Below are 16,928 nucleotides of genomic sequence, written 5' to 3'. Positions count from 1 at the left end.
TGCAGCTGCTCTTCTCCGCCTCAGAAGCTCTGAGGAAGAGGATCCCCGCCCCTTTTCGCCCCTTCAGAAACCGGGAGAGGGGCGGGCGGGGGAGGGCCCGCTGTGACCGAGAGCCGCCTCAGAGGGAGCTTTCCCCGTTCGGGTTTCGCCGAAGCGGGAGACCGAATGGAGGCTCCGGGGACGGGAGAAGCAACGGCCCTTCAGGCGGGAGGCGGCGGGGAATCCGGGGAAAGCGGCGACTTCGGCCCGAGCGGTCTCCCCGAGGGGCCCCGCAGCTCCGAGGACGAGCGCCGGCTCTTCCGCAGCTGCCTCCCCCGGGAGGACGAGGGTCCCAGGGCGCTTTGCAGCCGCCTGCACCGGCTGTGCCGCGGGTGGTTGCGGCCCGAGCGGAGCGGCAAAGCCGAGATGCTGGACCGGGTGGTGCTGGAGCAGCTGCTGGCCCTGCTGCCCCCGGAGTTGGCGGGCTGGCTGCGGGAGTGCGGGGCGGAGAGCTGCGCCCAAGCGGTGGCCCTGGCCGAAGGGTTCCTGCTCGGCCCGCCGCCCTCCTCCGCCCCCTGGGAGCCGCCCGGAGAGGGCCGGCAGGTGAGAGGGAATTTCATCCCCTTTCTGTTGCATAAGAGATTCTCCCTAGTTCAGGTGTTTTTTTCTGTATTTTCAAAATCGTCTTAAAACATTTCTCATTACAACCTAAACCTGATTGGGAATTTGTGGTGAGAAAGAATGAAGTGTCCAAATTGCGTTTTAATGATAGTCATATTGTTTTCAGGGGGTGCCTTTTACCTCCAAAACCATTTCGGTGTTCATTCCAAGACCTCGTCTTGAACTGCCAGGTTGGTGGTCTCCACCCCACAAGAGGCATAGAGAAGGCACCCCAAAAGGAAGGGGAGATTAATCCTTTTTTTCCCTCAGGAGAAAGTGGACAAGATAGAATAGGCATAAATACATTCATAAAGCAGGAAAGACCAGAGTCCTCAAGTAAAGGGGAGGAGATAAAGAAGCAGCTCCTGATCTGAAGGAAAATAGGAAATAAAAAAAGAAGCAATGAAGCATTTTACAAAAGTGGCAGGCGTTTATTCAGAAATAAGAGCAACCCACAGAGCTCTCATTTTGACCTGGGTTGGAAAAGTACAAACGAACTAACATGGTTAAAGTCATTTGAAAATGGATCATAAGCCAGACTTTCCTTTTAGGGGCAGGAGCTATTCATTGGGGAGATCTCAGCAGAGCTCTATGGAAAAAGAGATCCATCCAATGATTCTGAGGAGCTTCATTTCAGGAGAATTCACCTGGGGCCACATTGCCAGGTAAGTGTAACTTTCTTGTGAGAAGTTTAAATGCCTCTCATTTGTGAGTTACTCTGAAAACCAAATGCTGAATCTGTACATTTGAACCTGCTGTCCCCACAGAATGAACCAGTGAGCCTCACTCATTCAGCCTTCAAGATTGTTCTGAGAATGCAAACGAAGAACAATTCAGAAGAGCCTTCTATTTGCAAATATAATTTATATGTTGGGAGAGCTTAATCTTTCCTAATATTCTTCTAAAGGCTTTGGAAAAGAAGTAAAAAAAGATAAAAGCCATGAAGGGAAACGATATCAATTGTACAAAAACTGCTTCAGAAGCAGGCCAATATATCCACTTAAAAGTAAATTATGGGATGGACAAATTTCTCATATAAAATCTCCTAAGTCAAAGCTGACACCTTTTAATGATAAGTCTGTTGGTCAAGTGACTTAATATTTCCAGGGTCATTTACAACATTTTGAAATGGGCCAGGTAAAAGATTCTTCGCAGTTTTGGTCTGTTTTCTAAGAAATTTGTATTTTGCTGAGCCAGGGAGAAGAGGCTATGGGATTCCTGCGCCCAAAACCACCATGGTTCCAGGAAGGGTGGGGGTCTCCAAGGAGTGCCATTCTACAACTTGGATGCATCTAAGCCATGTTTACAACAGCAGCATGGAGGAGGTGGAGGGAGGCTTCCCACCCTTAAAGACCTTGTGTGTACAGGGCCTATGCCTGTCCTATAAGAAAATGTCCATTTGATCTCTTGCAAAGCTCTTTTTCCTCTTTTGGAAGTAAGAAACATAGAGGATTGTCTACTAATGAAGATGTTGTTTCCTTTCTAGAGCTCTGCTTCTTTTGAGGAGGTGGCTGTGGATTTCACAGAGGAGGAGTGGGCACTGCTGGATTCTGGCCAGCAGGCCTTGTGGAGGGAAGTCATGCTTGAGGTTTCTAGTAATATGGCCACTCTGGGTAAGGATCCTCTTTGCTCTGGGTTCAGTTCATTGGGAAAGGTGTTTTCAGTGGCCGGTAAACAGGGAAGATCCTTGCACTCAAATACTTATCTGGCTACCACCTGTAAAACCTTCCCCAATTTCAGGAAAATCAGAGTGAGAATGTTTAGCATGTAGATAATATCCAATGGAGGAGCCACAGGTGCAAAGAGCCCCATAAACTTCCCTTTCATTCTCTTTAAGTGCCAGGGCCCTCTGGATGACAAACCAGCCAAGGCACTTCATGGGCAAATTTATCCAAGGTTGTCATCACAGCCACTCTTCTAGAACACAACTAAGTCCTTGGCAAAAACGCTCACCATGGCTTTCCATGGAAAGTCCTGGGCAGATTGACATATCAACAGCAAAGCCTTTATCTGGTTCAGGGCTGAAAAATCTCTTGGATAGCATTAGTCTCCTACCTAGATAACCAAACATCTACTATGTTGACACATAGCTGGTGTCAAACCTGATGCTCGGATGGGCATATTTTTCACTAGGGAGATCCCCACCCCTTCTCCATTATCGTAAATTCTAATGAGAATTTCTTTCTTTTTTCTAAGCAGGTGATGGTGATAAGCTGGGGAATGAGAATAACAAGCAGCCAGGGCTATTGACACTGCAAAGAGCGCTCTCTGCAAAGAGTCATTCCTTCTCTTTTACTTTACCTAAAATACTGCATAGGAAACATAAACCACATACGTTTGTCAAATACGAGAGGGATTTCAGTCTCAGCAAAAAGATGAAACTCTGCATGAAGTACGGAAACAGCTTCATTAGCACGAGTAATTTTAACTGTCATCAGAGTATCTACCTAGGTGAGAGGCCAGGTAAATATCCAGAATTTGAAAAAAGCTTTTGTCAGAAAACAGAGATTATGTGTCCTAAAAAGATCCATATAGGGGACAGACCGTATAATTGCCTGGAATGTGGAAAGCGCTTTTTTAAGAACAGTGACCTTAATCGACATCAAAGGATCCACGCAGCAGAGAAACCATATAAATGCTTGGAGTGTGGAAAAAGCTTCACTCAGAAAGGAAAACTTAATTCCCATAAAAAGATCCACACAGGAGAGAGATCATATAAATGCATGGAGTGTGGAAAGGGGTTTATTGACAACTGGCGCCTTACTTTCCACCAAAGGATGCACACAGGGGAAAGACCATACAAATGCCTGGAGTGTGGAAAAAGCTTTAACTGGAGCAAAGATCTTATTCGTCACGAAAGGATCCACACTGGGGAGAGACCATACAAGTGCATGGAGTGTGGGAAAAGTTTTGCTCAGAAAGGATCTCTTACTGGTCATGAAAGGATCCACATGGGGGAGAAGCCATATAAATGCACATTGTGTGGAAAAAGCTTTGCTCAAACAGTACAACTGAATGCTCATAAAAGAATGCACACAGGGGAGAGACCATATAAATGTTTGGAATGTGGAAAAAGCTTTAATTGGAGCAGAGATCTAACACATCACGAAAGGATCCATACTGGGGAGAGACCGTATAAATGCACGGAGTGTGGAAAAAGCTTTGCTCAAACAGCACATCTTAATTCTCATAAAAGGATCCACACCGGGGAGAGACCATATAAATGCTTGGTGTGTGGAAAGAGTTTTGCTCGGAAAGGATGTCTTGCCGGTCATGAAACGATTCACACAGGAGATAAACCATATAAATGCACAGAATGTGGAAAAAGCTTTGCTCGGACAGGACATCTTTATTCTCACAAAAGGATCCACTCAGTGGATAGACCATATAAATGCTTGGAGTGTGGAAAAAGCTTTAACTGGAACAGAGATCTTATTCGTCATGAAAGAATCCATACTCGGGAGACACCATTCAAGTGCATGGAGTGTGGAAAGCAATTTACTCAGAAAAGTGCTCTTATTAATCATGAAAGAATCCATACAGGGGAGAGACCATATAAATGTCTAGAGTGTGGAAGAAGTTTTGCTCAAATAGGGGCACTTAATTCCCATAAAAGGATCCACATGGAAGTGGGACCATATAAATGCATATAGTGTGGAGATGGCTTTTAACTATCACACAACATTTACTCATGACAGAATCCACACAGGGAAATTCCATATTAATAGAGTGTCGAAATAATTTTACTGGGAAAGAACATCTTGTGAAAGGATCCATACTGGGTGGAAACCTAAACGAATAAAGTGGAAAGTCCTCCAATAGGAACTCTTTATTTGACTCACCATTAGAGGATCAACACAGGAGAAATTTGTAAATGTAGGGGGAGTGGATAAAGCTTTACTTGGAAGGACACTATAATTCTCATAAAAGAATGCCCACAGAAGAATCCGTATAAATCCATTGAAGGATGTTCATTATCTTTCTGGTCCCAAATACTGGATTTCATTCAGTCCAGCCAGTTCTTTCATTGCTTGTTTCAACCAGCATTTTTCTTCCCTTTCCGCATGATGTGGAAAGAGGGATGCAAAATATGAATTAAGCACTTCAGTTTACTCCCTGTTGCCCATCACCCTATCACTATCTTTTTCCAACCGGAGGACTGATGACTTACTTGACTTCCCTCTTTGTTTACTGAAAAAACTATACAAAACAAATTACATCCTCATTCTAACCACTGTTTATCCATTACAGTATAAAGGTCTCTTCTGCATGTTTCCATGTCTTGAGCTTTCCTCTGCCACTTGGGCCCACAATACTTGCTGATGTTGTCACTCCATCATGTTGTAGGTCTCTTGTGAATGCTTTCTGTCACCTGGAATCCATTGTCTGACTGCTTTAGTGCACCCGTCTCCTGCGGCTCCCAGCCGCCCGGTGTGCACGCACCTCTTTGAACGTGCAGTGGTGTGCGCGCACCTCTCCAAATGGAGAGTGGCACCGCCCGTTTGGAGAGGTGCGTGCGCACCTCTCAGAATGGGCAGGGGCACTGCTCTTTGAGGAAGCTGTAGCGGCCCGTCTGCAAAGCTGCCGAAAGCGGCAGCTTCGGAGACGGGCCGCTACAGCTTCCTCAAAGAGCGGCATCTCTGCCCGTTCGCGCGGAGGTACGCGCGCACCTCTCCAAACGGGCGGTGCCACTCTCCATTTGGAGAGGTGCGCGCGCACCACTGCCCATTCAAAGAGGTGCGCGCACACCGGGCGGCTGGGAGCCGCAGGAGACGGCTCAAAGAGCCGCATGCGGCTCCGGAGCCGCGGGTTGCCGACCCGTGATCTAGTCCAACCCCTGCTCAGGCAGGAAACCCAGTGGTTTCAGACAAATGGCTGTCTAGTCTCTTCTTAAAAACTTCCAGTGTTAGAGCATTCACTGCTTCTGGAGGCAGGTTGTTCCACTGGTTAATTGTTCTGTCAGGAAGTTTCTCCTTAGTTCCAGGTTGCTTCTCTCCTTGATTAGTTTCCATCCATTGCTTCTTGTCCTGCCCTCAGGTGCTTTGGAGAATAGCTTGACTCCCTCTTTTTTGTGGCAGCCTGAGATATTGGAACACTTATCTTGATAGCATTGTATATTTGTGATGTTGAGCATGTATCTGAAATTGTATAAATTTGCCAAATTTAAAAAGGATTACAGTCTGCAGATGTTAATTCCCACAAAATAGTGTTCGTGTTTCTCCCCTTTCTTTAGCTAAAGCAGGGCTCTTCAAACTTGGCCCTTTTATGACTTGTGGACTTCCAACTCCCAGAATTCCTCAGCTAGGCACTTTGGCTGAGGAATTCTGGGACTTGAAGTCCACAAGTAGTAAAAGGACCAGGTTTGAAGAGCCCTGAGCTAAAGAAATCTTGTCATTTCCTTTTGCTATCTTCTGACCAGGAGAAGTTGAAGGAGATCAGCCCCCAAAATGACTGCATACTTTTGAGCAGTTGCCAAGACAATTCTCCACCGCTTGAGATTCCCAACACATTTTGGAGAAGAAACTCTTTATACTCTTGGAACCTTATTAATAAACTCTTATGACGTGTAATTCTCCCGTCTCCTGTGTATCCTTAGAACCACTATCTGACCCAGTTGTTAACGGCCAACGATATGGAGGCCCATATTTGAGTCCACCTAAGAGGACAAACCCACTTCAGGAAGCCAATTTCTGGGATTTTTTTTAAGGTAATGCAGCTCCTTGAAACCAACTTTTTAAGAATCAGTCAGCCAGGAAAGATCAAGCAGAAAAGATGAATTAAAAAAAGTCAAGACTTCAACAGAACATAAATAGCAACTTAAAAGATGTGGAGCAGATTGTAGAAAAAAAAAGGGGGGGAGGGAATTCCTTCATTGAAGGTCACCACAGGAATACAGACAACAGAGCGGACAAATACACAGGCCTGAAGGAATCCCCATGCTTATATATTTAATAATATATAAATACATTTACCGTACTGGCTGGATGCCTACCATGGGGCTCTTTCCATTTCTCACATTTGCACTGCCCTTCCTCAAGTCTCCTCTCCTCCCCCTCCCCCATTTCTTCCACCTGTCCCAGGAACGCATCTACATTTTCCAAGAGGATTGCCGGGGGGGGGGTTTGGAGAAGAAAAATCCCGGGTGCCCAGAAGCAGCGATCAAACTAGGTTTCCTCCAAAGACGCTTTGTTCATTTGTGCCCAGCTCAATCCCCACCGCACCCATCATTCTAGGCCGCCTATTGCGCTTCTCCACACTCGCATCCCCCGCCACTCCCGACTGGATCCTCCCCCAGCAACTAAACTCGGGCGTCCTTTAAGCGGCATCAGGGAAACAGGGCATGCGCAGGGGATCTTAGCCAACCCTCGAAGCACAGGGCAGTTGCCGTAGGAGAAGCTCTAGGCGGGAGCAGTAAACGAAGGACGGGGGGGGGCGGGGCTACGGCCTTTCCCTTCTCTAGGATGCGGCACTCTCTGACTGAGATTCTGAGGGGATAGGAGGGCGCGGGAACCTGAGGCGGGAGCGACTCGCAGCTGCTTTTCTTCGCCTCAGAAGCTCTGAGGAAGCGGAGCCCCGCCCCTTCTCGCCCCCCCTAAAACCGCGAGAGGGGAGGGGTGGGCGGGGCCGCGGTGACCGAGGGCCGCCTCAGAGGGAGCTTCCCCCTTTTGGGCTTTGCCGATGGAGGCCCCGGGGTCTCCGTGGGCGGGAGCAGCAACAGCCCCCGCGGCTCTTCAGGCGGGGAGCGGCGGCGGCGGCCCGAAAGGCCTCCCCGAGGGGCCCCGCAACTCCGAGGCCGAGCGCCGGCGCTTCCGCAGCTGCCGCCCCCGGGAGGACGAGGGGCCCCGAGCGCTCTGCAGCCGCCTGCACCGGCTGTGCCGCGGGTGGCTGCGGCCCGAGCGGAGCGGCAAAGCCGAGATGCTGGACCGGGTGGTGCTGGAGCAGCTGCTGGCCCTGCTGCCCCCGGAGCTGGCGGGCTGGCTGCGGGAGTGCGGGGCGGAGAGCTGCGCCCAGGCGGTGGCCCTGGCCGAGGGCTTCCTGCTCAGCCCGCCGACCTCCTCCGCCCCCCGGGAGCCCCCCGGAGAGGCCCGGAAGGTGAGAGAGAATTTCAGCCTCTTTTACGCCTCTCTTTTCTTTACAGTCAGAAAAGGCATCCAGAGAACACGTGTTGGCAGGGTGCAATACCGGTAGTATGTGGAAATAACTTTGGGAGATGGGAATATGTCATCGACTGGACAGTAATAATTTTTAAAAGACATCTCAGTTTCCACATGGAGGTGGAGGGGTGAGGGAAGAAAACTCATAAAACTCTTCCTAGTTTTGCTGCAAGGAAAAGGGGAGGATGGGAACAATACTTTCAGAATTGCAATATTCTATTTAAAGTGGCTTTACAATAAAGGTAGAGCTCATATTCATTGTCATGGTTTTTGTCTGGACTACCTCTAAGGCAGAGGTCCACAACTTTTTGGGCACCAAGGTCCAGTTCTGTGGAGAAAGGTTTTTCCCACGGACTGGAGAGTTCATGGTTTTGTGTGCTGCCTGCTTTGCTTGTTTGTGGGGACACAGTTGCTGGCATGCTGCGGCCTGGTACCGGTTCACGGATAGGGGTGTGTGTGGGGGGAACCCTGATCTAAGGATTGGGAAATGGTTCCTCCAATCAGGATTCCCAGATCAGAAACACAGACCCCAATCCTGAATCTAAGAGGGCTCCTGTATCCAACAAAAGTTCTTCCACAAAAATCCCACCTTAAATGTATATATCAATTGGATCATCCCAGTTCTCTGGTTCTTTTAGAAATCTTGGTCAGTACCATTAGCAGTGAACTTAAGATAAGTGAATCCTCTTTCTCATAAACAGGACCTGTTAACCGATTTTGGAAACTTAATGTTTCTTCTTCTAGATGTAGATAATATGTTTGGTAAGAAGCAGGAAAACGAATTCCCATCGCCCAGTACGCTCACACAGAGAAGGCCGCCTCAGGGTACCATTGGCTAAACAATGTCGGCTGGCGACCCCCAGGGGGAGGGCCTTCTCTGTGGGAGCGCCAGCCCTGTGGAACCAGCTCCCCCATTAGCTTTGGATGGCCCAAGATCTCCGGTCCTTTTCCACCTGGCTGACCTGGACTGACAGGGATTTTATTTATTTATTTATTTATTTATTTATTTATTTATTTATTTATTTATTTATTAATGGGACTTATATCCCGCCCTATCTCCCGAAGGACTCAGGGCGGCTAACAACAATGACATATAACAGAAATTAAGATAAAATTAAAATTAAAGTCATATGTGCAATAAATTAAAATTAAAAATTAAAAATAAATTAAAAATTGTAAACATAATTAAAATGCCTGTCAGTCCAGGTCAGCCAGGTGGAAAAGGAGTGTTTTGAGGCCGCGGCGAAAGGACCGGAGATCTTGGGCCATCCTAAGCTCAGGGGGGAGCTGATTCCATAGGACTGGCTGAGAAGGCCCTTCCCCTGGGGTTCGCCAGCCGACATTGTCTAGCCGACGGTACCCTGAGGAGGCTTTCTCTGTGTGAGCGTACTGGGCGATGGGAATTCATTCCCGGTAGCAGATGGTCCTGCAAGTATCCCGGGCCTAAGCCATGTAGGGCTTTAAAGGTAAGTACCAGCACCTTAAATCTCACCCGGAGGGCAACCAGTAAACAATGCAGCTCATGGAGCAGAGGTGTTATATGGGAGTATCGGGGAGCTCCCATCACTACCCGTGCAGCCACATTCTGCACCAGCTGAAGCCTCCGGGTGGTTTTCAAGGGCAGCCCCATGTAGAGAGCATTGCAGTAGTCTATACGGGAGGTAACGAGAGCGTGGGTGACTGTACGTAGGGCATCTCGGTCCAGAAAGGGGCGCAATTGGTATATTAGGCGAATCTGGGCAAATGCCCCCCTAGCTACGACTCCAATATGATCTTCAAAACTGAGTCGTGAATCTAGGAGGATGCCCAGATTGCGTGCTCTATCAACGGGAGGTAACATCTCTCCTCCTATAATCAAAGATGGAACCTCTTGGACTAAACGAGATGACGGTATGTAAAGCCACTCAGTCTTGGCCGGGTTGAGCCGAAGCCTGTTCTTTCCCATCCAAATCTGTACCACTTCCAGGCAACGGGACATCACATCGAGGGCATCACTGGGTTGGTTCGGGGTGGAGATGAAAAGCTGGGTATCATCAGCATATTGATGATACTTCACCTCGAAGCCACGGATGATCTCTCCCAGCGGCTTCATATAGATGTTGAACAGGAGGGGCGAGAGCACCGACCCCTGAGGCACTCCACAACTAAGGGGCCTAGGGCTAACACCGTCTGCGAACGGCCCGAGAGGTAGGAGGAGAACCACCGCAGAACGGTGCCTCCCACTCCCAACCCCTCAAGACGACGCAGTAAGATACCGTGGTCGATGGTATCAAAAGCCGCTGAGAGATCTAATAGGACCAGGACAGAGGAATAACCTCTATCTCGGGCCCGCCAGAGATCATTCACCAGTGCGACCAATGCCGTCTCCGTGCTATACCCGGGTCTGAAACCCGATTGGTACGGATCCAGATACCTATTATATTTTTAATTTTTAACTCTATCTTTTAATTTATTTTAATTTTAATTTTAATTTATTGTACAGAGGCCTTTAATTTTAATTTTTATCTTAACTTCTGTATTTATTATATGTTACTGTTGTTAGCCGCCCTGAGTCCTTCGGGAGATAGGGCGGCATATAAGTCCCAATAATAAATAAATAAATAAATAAATTAAAATAAAAGCAAAGAGATTTCACACGGCTGCAAATTAGTACGAGGAGTGGACAGAGGATTATAAAAAGTTATGAAATAAAACATGAAAATTGTGTGGACCAAACAGCGCTTAGGTTGCATATCTCAAACCCTATGTTTGCTGTTAGAAGGCAGAAGTACAGGAACCACTTTTCCCCTCTCCCCAAGCTTTTTTGCTGTAATGAGCACAATCACCCTTGAAAGCAGTGGTATTCAGTAAAATAATTTACCAAATCAGTATGAGTATAATTACCATTTTTACATTGCTTAGTTTCAGCAAAAATAAGTAGAGATGCAGATCCCAAACCTACATGTTTTCCCCAATTAATGTAAGTGGAAAGATTGTGTGGGCAGGTTTTGGTTATGAAAGTTCCTGTCATGATTTTTATTACTAATTCTAGTATGATCTATTCCCAGTTTGTGGCATATCATTCTTTTAGTCCATTTTGGGATATTATTGCTCTCTGTATATCTCTGTGCTTTGATATGGAGAACATATTCATTAAAGTTGAATACCCTTCAAAATCATATTGCAAAAATGGTTTATTGGGCAAATCTGCCAGAAGGTTACATTCCATTCCAACAGAGATTCTCCCTAGTTCAGCTTTTGTTTTCTATATTTTGTCTTAATTGTCTTAATTCTTAATTTCTCATTACAAGTTAGACCTGACTAGGAATTGGTGGTGAGAAAGAATGAATTATTCAAATTTCTTTTTAATGGCAGTCAGTGTTTTCAGGGGGTGCATTTTACCCCTGAAAGCATCTCTATTTTTATTCCAAGGTCTATTCCTGAACTGCTTGATTGGTGGTCTTCCTACTGGAAGGAGAACACCATAGAGCTGGAGTTTTCAAGTTTGATGACTTGGATTGGGGATGTACAAGTGAAGAGAAAAAAAGTAAAGCATGTGAACTAATATGGTTACAGTCATTTGAAAATGGATCATAAACCAGGTTGTTCTTTCAGTTGCAGGAGCCATTCATGGGAGATATCTCAGCAGAGCTTCAGGGAACAGGAGATCCATCCAGTCCTTCTAAAGAGCTTTTCAGAAGAATCCAAATGGGACCACCTTGCCAAGTAAGTGTGGGTTTCTTGTGAAAAGTTTAAATTCCTTCCATTCATGAGCTGCTATTACAACCAAATGCTGAGTCTGTGTGCATTTGAACATGGGGTCTCCCCAGAATGGCCTGTGTCTGTGCAGGCAGCCAACTCTCCGTCTAGTTGACCACCTCCCCCCATGCCTGAGGGACCCAGGATAGCATCATCCTCAGCCCCTGGCATGCCTCCCCTGACGTCCGGTCCCAGCTCCAACTCTTCCTCCTCCAAACGGGCCTCTGAAGGCCCATGACATTAAGGAGAAATTTCCTAGCATTGAGAACAATTAACCAGTGAAGAACTTGCCTTCAGAAGTTGTGGGTGCTCCATCATTGGAGACTTGAGAAGAGACTGGACAGCCACTTGTCTGGAATTATATTGTGTCTCCTGTTTGAGCAGGTGGTTGGATTAGAAGATCTCCTTCCAACTCTGTTATTAAGAAATGTAATAGGAATAGGAAATATAATAGGAAATGTAATTTATGAGTTGGAAGAGTTTCATCTTTCTTAATGGTCTTCAAAACACTTTTCAAAACAAGTTAAAAAATAAAAACCATGAAATGAAACAATATCAATTAGATTAAAACTGCTGCAGAGATATATCCATTAAAAATGTGTTATAGTCCCCTATCCTATTTTCTAAGGAATCTGCTGAACTAGACAGGTGAGGCCAGGGATACTCTCTCCCCAACCTCCTTGTTGAATTATTTTGTACTAGGGAGAGGCTGCCCAGTGAGAGCAATGTTGTCATTATATTACTTAGATACACTTAAGCCAAGATTGTTGCAGCCAAAGCAACAGCCTGAACTTGGAGCTTCACAGCGACAAGGATTATGGGGAGAAGTAGACTTAAGCCTGCTTTTCCATAAAATCTCCATTTGGTGTTTTGCAAATCTCTGTTTTCTGGTTTGTGCCCAAAACATACAAGTGTTTCCTGGGATTGTCTACTAATGAATATGTTGTTTCTCTTTCTAGAGCTCTGCTCCTTTTGAGGAGGTGGCTGTGGACTTCACAGAGGAGGAGTGGGCACTGCTGGATTCTGGCCAGAAGGCCTTGTGCAGGGAGGTCATGCTGGATGTTTCCAGTAATATGGCTACTCTTGGTAAGGACCCTCTTTGCTCTGGGTTCCATTCATTGGGAAAGGTGTTTTCACTGGGAGGTAAACAGGGAAGATGCCTTCACTCATTTGCTTAGGGTGGTGAGGACTCTACCTGGCCACCATCTGAATAATAGCACATCTTTGAAACCTTTCCTAATTTCAAGAAAACAATCAGGGTGACATGTTTCATAATTAGCAAATATCCATGGAAAAGCAACTGCAGGAAATAGCCATATCCACTTCTCCTTTATTCCCTTCAACTGCCAGGATGCTGCTGGATAACAATTCAAGGGCAAAGACAAATCAGGGTTAATTTTGTCCAAGGTTCTCGTCACAGCCAAGGCCTTGGCAGAAACGCTGACCATAGTTTTGGGAAAGGCCTTAGATACTCCATGGAAATGCCTGGGCAGAATAACAGGTCAGATGGACTCCCAACTAAAAATTCCTTGGATTCCATTAAAATTCCTAGATAACATCTTCCACTCAACATCTCCAAACTAGCAAACCATGTTTTTGAGAAAAGGAATTGCCTGTCCTTAACATTTGTAATGTAGCAGAGGACCAGGCTGTGCCCAAGGGAGGGATCAAACGTGTCATCAGTCATGAGTCCCCTTGAGCCCACAAGAGACTTAAGTCCAGGTCATCTTGAATTCCTTCAACTGTTATCTACTGCCAATTTGCTTTAGTCGTTAGTAGTTCAGGTTCTTGTAGAGAGCTTAAGTTTGCAAGAAATCTTTATACCCATTTGAACTGCCTGGATCTTCTGATTTCCCTGGTGCTTGACATTTAAATTCTAATAGGAATTTCTATTTTCTTTTCTTCACCAGGTGATGGGCTGGAGAATGAGAATGACAAGCAGCCAAGGTTAATGCCAATGCAAAGAACAAAGCATGAAGTGGAAGAAATGATGTTTGGCCATCAAGGGGACCCACAAATGCATGCAAGAAGCCCCTCAGAAGATGGAGAGGAGATGTCCTCCATTTCTCTCCCTATTGAATTCCATGGATTCCTTACTCAGCCCGGTCAGAGAGAGAAGAGAAAAGGAAAATATGGCAAAATAGAGCAAAATGAATTTGATTTAGAGGAATCTGGCAGAAGTCAGACTACAGGAAAAGAGTATGTCTCCAAACAGTGTGAAAAATATGTTAACCAGTTCTTCTCTCTTGCTTTACATACAAAACTCTATGGGAAACACAAAGCACATACCTTTGTCAAATTTGGGAGAGATTTTGTATTGAGCAGAAAGATAAAACTATGCATGAGGTGTGGAAAGAGCTTCAGTAGCAAGAGTAATCTCAATCGCCATCAGAGGGTCCACACCGGTGATAAACCACATAAATGCACAGAGTGTGGAAAGCAGTTCAGTCAGAAAGGACACCTTACTCATCACAGAAGGATTCACACAGGGGAGAAGCCCTATACGTGCACAGAATGCGGAAAGAGCTTTGCTCAAAAAGGGCAACTTAGCTCTCATAGAAGGATCCACACAGGCGAGAGATTATATAAATGCATAGAGTGTGGAAAGAGGTTTATTGAGAACAGAGACCTTACTTGCCGTGAAAGGATCAATATAGACCGGAGTCGATATAGGTGCGTCGAGTGTGAAAAAAACTTTACTGACAATTTTACCCTTCATGAAAGGATCCTCCCTATAGAGACTCCATACAAATGCATATTGTGTGGAAAAGGATTTACTCAGAAAGGACATCTGACTCGTCATGAACGAATCCATACAGGGGAGAGACCATATAAATGCAGAGAATGTGGAAAGAGCTTTGCTGAGGAAGGACGACTTAATTCTCATAAAAGGATCCACACAGGTGAAAGACCATACAAATGCATAGAGTGTGGAAAGAGCTTTACTCAGAAAGAGCATCTTACTTGTCATGAAAGGGTCCACACAGGAGAGAAACCTTACAAGTGCACAGAGTGTGGAAAGGGCTTCAGTAGAAATTCTTATCTGAACCGTCATCAGAGGATCCACACAGGTGAAAAGCCATACAGCTGCAGGGAATGTGGAAAAAGATTCATTGAGAATAGAGAGCTAACTTCCCATCAAAGGGTCCACACAGGAAAGAGATCGTATACATGCCTGGAGTGCGGAAAGAGCTTTTTCGGCAACAAAGATCTTATTCGTCACCAAATGACTCACACAGAGGATAAGCCCTACAAATGCCTGGAGTGTGGAAAGAGCTTTACTGAGAAAGGAAAACTTATTTCTCATAAAAGTATCCATTCAGGAGAGAGACCATATAAGTGCCCGGAGTGTGGAAAGAGCTTTACTCAAAAAGGAAAACTTAATTCTCATAAAAGGATCCATAAGGGGGAGGGACCATATAAATGTATGGCGTGCGAAGACAGCTTTATTGACAACAAAGACCTCATTCGGCACCAAAGGATCCACACAGGAGAGAATCCTTATAAATGCAGTGAGGATGAGAAAACCTTTTTAATGACTACGGGACCTTTATTTGTCATGAAGAGATCTACACAGGAGGAAATTATAAATGCATGGAATGTGGAATAAACTTCATTGAGAATAGTGCACTTCTCACACAAAAAGAGGTATATGGTAAAAACCATATACAGATAGTTCTCGACTTTCAACAGTTCATTTAGCGATTGTTCAAAGTTACAATGGCACTGAAAAAAGTGAGTTATGACCAGTTTTCACACAACCATTGTTGCATCCCTGCAGTTATGTGATCAAGTCAGACATTTGGTAATTAACTCATATTTATGATGGATGTAGTCAGTGCTTTTTTTGTAAAAGAAAAAGGTGCCGGAACTCACACATGTCATACAACCCACCTTGCCTACCCTACAAGGTTCCATCCAAAAAAGGTGCCGGAACTCCGTTCTGAGTGTTCTATGAGAAAAAGAGCCCTGGATGTAGTGTCCTGGGGTCATGTGATCCCCTTTTGTGACCTGGCAACGTCAGGGGAAACCAGATTCACTTAACAGTTTGACTAATTTTAACACCTACAGCGATTCATTTAACTGTGGCAAGAAAGGTCATAAAATGGGGCAAACTCACTTAATAAATGTTTCATTTTAGCAACAGAAATTTTGGGCTCAATAGTGGTTAGTTGAGGACTACCTGCAACTCCATGAAATGTCAATTTTTTCATCAAAGAATGCAGACATAGGAGGAATTTTTTTATCGCATGGAACCAGCAGAGACTTTTTGTTTGTATAAATTATATAAATTAATTTGTTCCATGATTTCTCAAACGCATTCAGGTACTTCCTCTATCCTTGGTAGTTGATTAGAAAAAGAATCAGGAATTCAGATTGGAAGAGAAAGGAGATATTAACTATCTCTAGGAATAAGGATAGGATGGGATAGAAAATAGAACAGAAAATAGGAGTTGGAAGGGATCTTGGAGGTCTTCTAGTCCAGCCCCCCGCTCAAGCACAAAAATTATTCTATACCATCTCAGACAAGTGACTGTTCAGTCTCTTCTTAAAAACCTCCAGTGATGGAGCACCCATGGTTTCTGAAGGCAAGCTGTTCCACTGGTTAATTGTCCTCACTGTTAGGAACTCTCCTTAATTCCAGGTTGCTTCTCTCTCTGATCAGTTTCCAACCATTGTTTCTTGTCCTGCCCTCTGGTGCTTTGGACAATAATTTGACCCCCCTCTTCTTTGTGGCTGTCTCAAATATTGGAATACTGCTATCATATCACCCCTATTCATTTCTTTAGACAAGCCAAACCCAAGTCCTGCAGCCATTCTTCATGTTTTCGTTTCCAGGCCTTTGATCATCTTAGTTGCTCTTCTCTGAACTTTTTCCAAGGTCTCAACATTTTTGTAGTATGGTGACCAAAATTGGTTGCAGTATTCCAGGTGGGGTTTTATAAAGTGGTACTAATTCTTCACGTGATCTTGATTCTATGCCTGTTTATGGAACCCAGGATTGTATTAGATTTTTTGGCTGCTGCTGCACACTGCTGGCTCATAGTCAAGTGATCGTCCACTAGGACTCCAAGGTCCCTCTCACAGTTACTGTTTTTCAGCCAGGTCTCGCCCAATCTGTATTTGTACCTGATTTTTCCTGCCTAAATGTAAAACACTGCATTTCTCCATATTAAAACTCGTTTTATTGAATAGGGCCCATTGTTCCAGTTTGTCAAGAACTTTTTGAATCCTGAGCTTGTCTCCTGGGGTGTTGGCTGTTTCTGCCAGTTTAGTGTCATCTGCAAATTTGATGAGTTCCCCTTCTATTCTCTCATCTAAGTCATTCTAGCAAGGTTTTCTCCATGCAATCACTGGATGCTCCCTGGAAAGCCTCTAACCCAGACATGTCAAACT

The 16,928-nt window shown here is 45.3% G+C and overlaps 2 protein-coding genes across 2 annotated transcripts; both read left to right on the top strand.

The window, feature by feature from the left end:
- Positions 1–5,042, top strand: LOC308661173 (uncharacterized protein). Its single transcript, XM_081316007.1, has 4 exons — positions 1–582; positions 1,191–1,304; positions 2,126–2,252; positions 2,839–5,042. Exons 1-4 carry the CDS (start codon positions 166–168, stop codon positions 4,290–4,292), a joined length of 2,112 nt encoding a protein of 703 aa, XP_081172133.1. The 5' UTR covers positions 1–165; the 3' UTR covers positions 4,293–5,042.
- Positions 5,043–7,317: 2,275 nt separating this feature from the next.
- On the top strand, positions 7,318–16,718 carry LOC308663034 (uncharacterized protein; the record flags this gene model as incomplete). The annotated part of the gene is made up of 4 exons (XM_081319177.1): positions 7,318–7,731; positions 11,388–11,498; positions 12,491–12,617; positions 13,442–16,718. 4 exons carry the CDS (start codon positions 7,318–7,320, stop codon positions 15,139–15,141), a joined length of 2,352 nt encoding a protein of 783 aa, XP_081175303.1. The 3' UTR covers positions 15,142–16,718.
- Between the last annotated feature and the right edge of the window lie 210 nt (positions 16,719–16,928).

This window comes from Vipera berus (genome assembly GCF_964194415.1).
Source record: "Vipera berus genome assembly, chromosome: 2".
Lineage (NCBI taxonomy): Eukaryota > Metazoa > Chordata > Lepidosauria > Squamata > Viperidae > Vipera > Vipera berus.
This window is presented reverse-complemented; position numbering and strand designations above follow the sequence as displayed.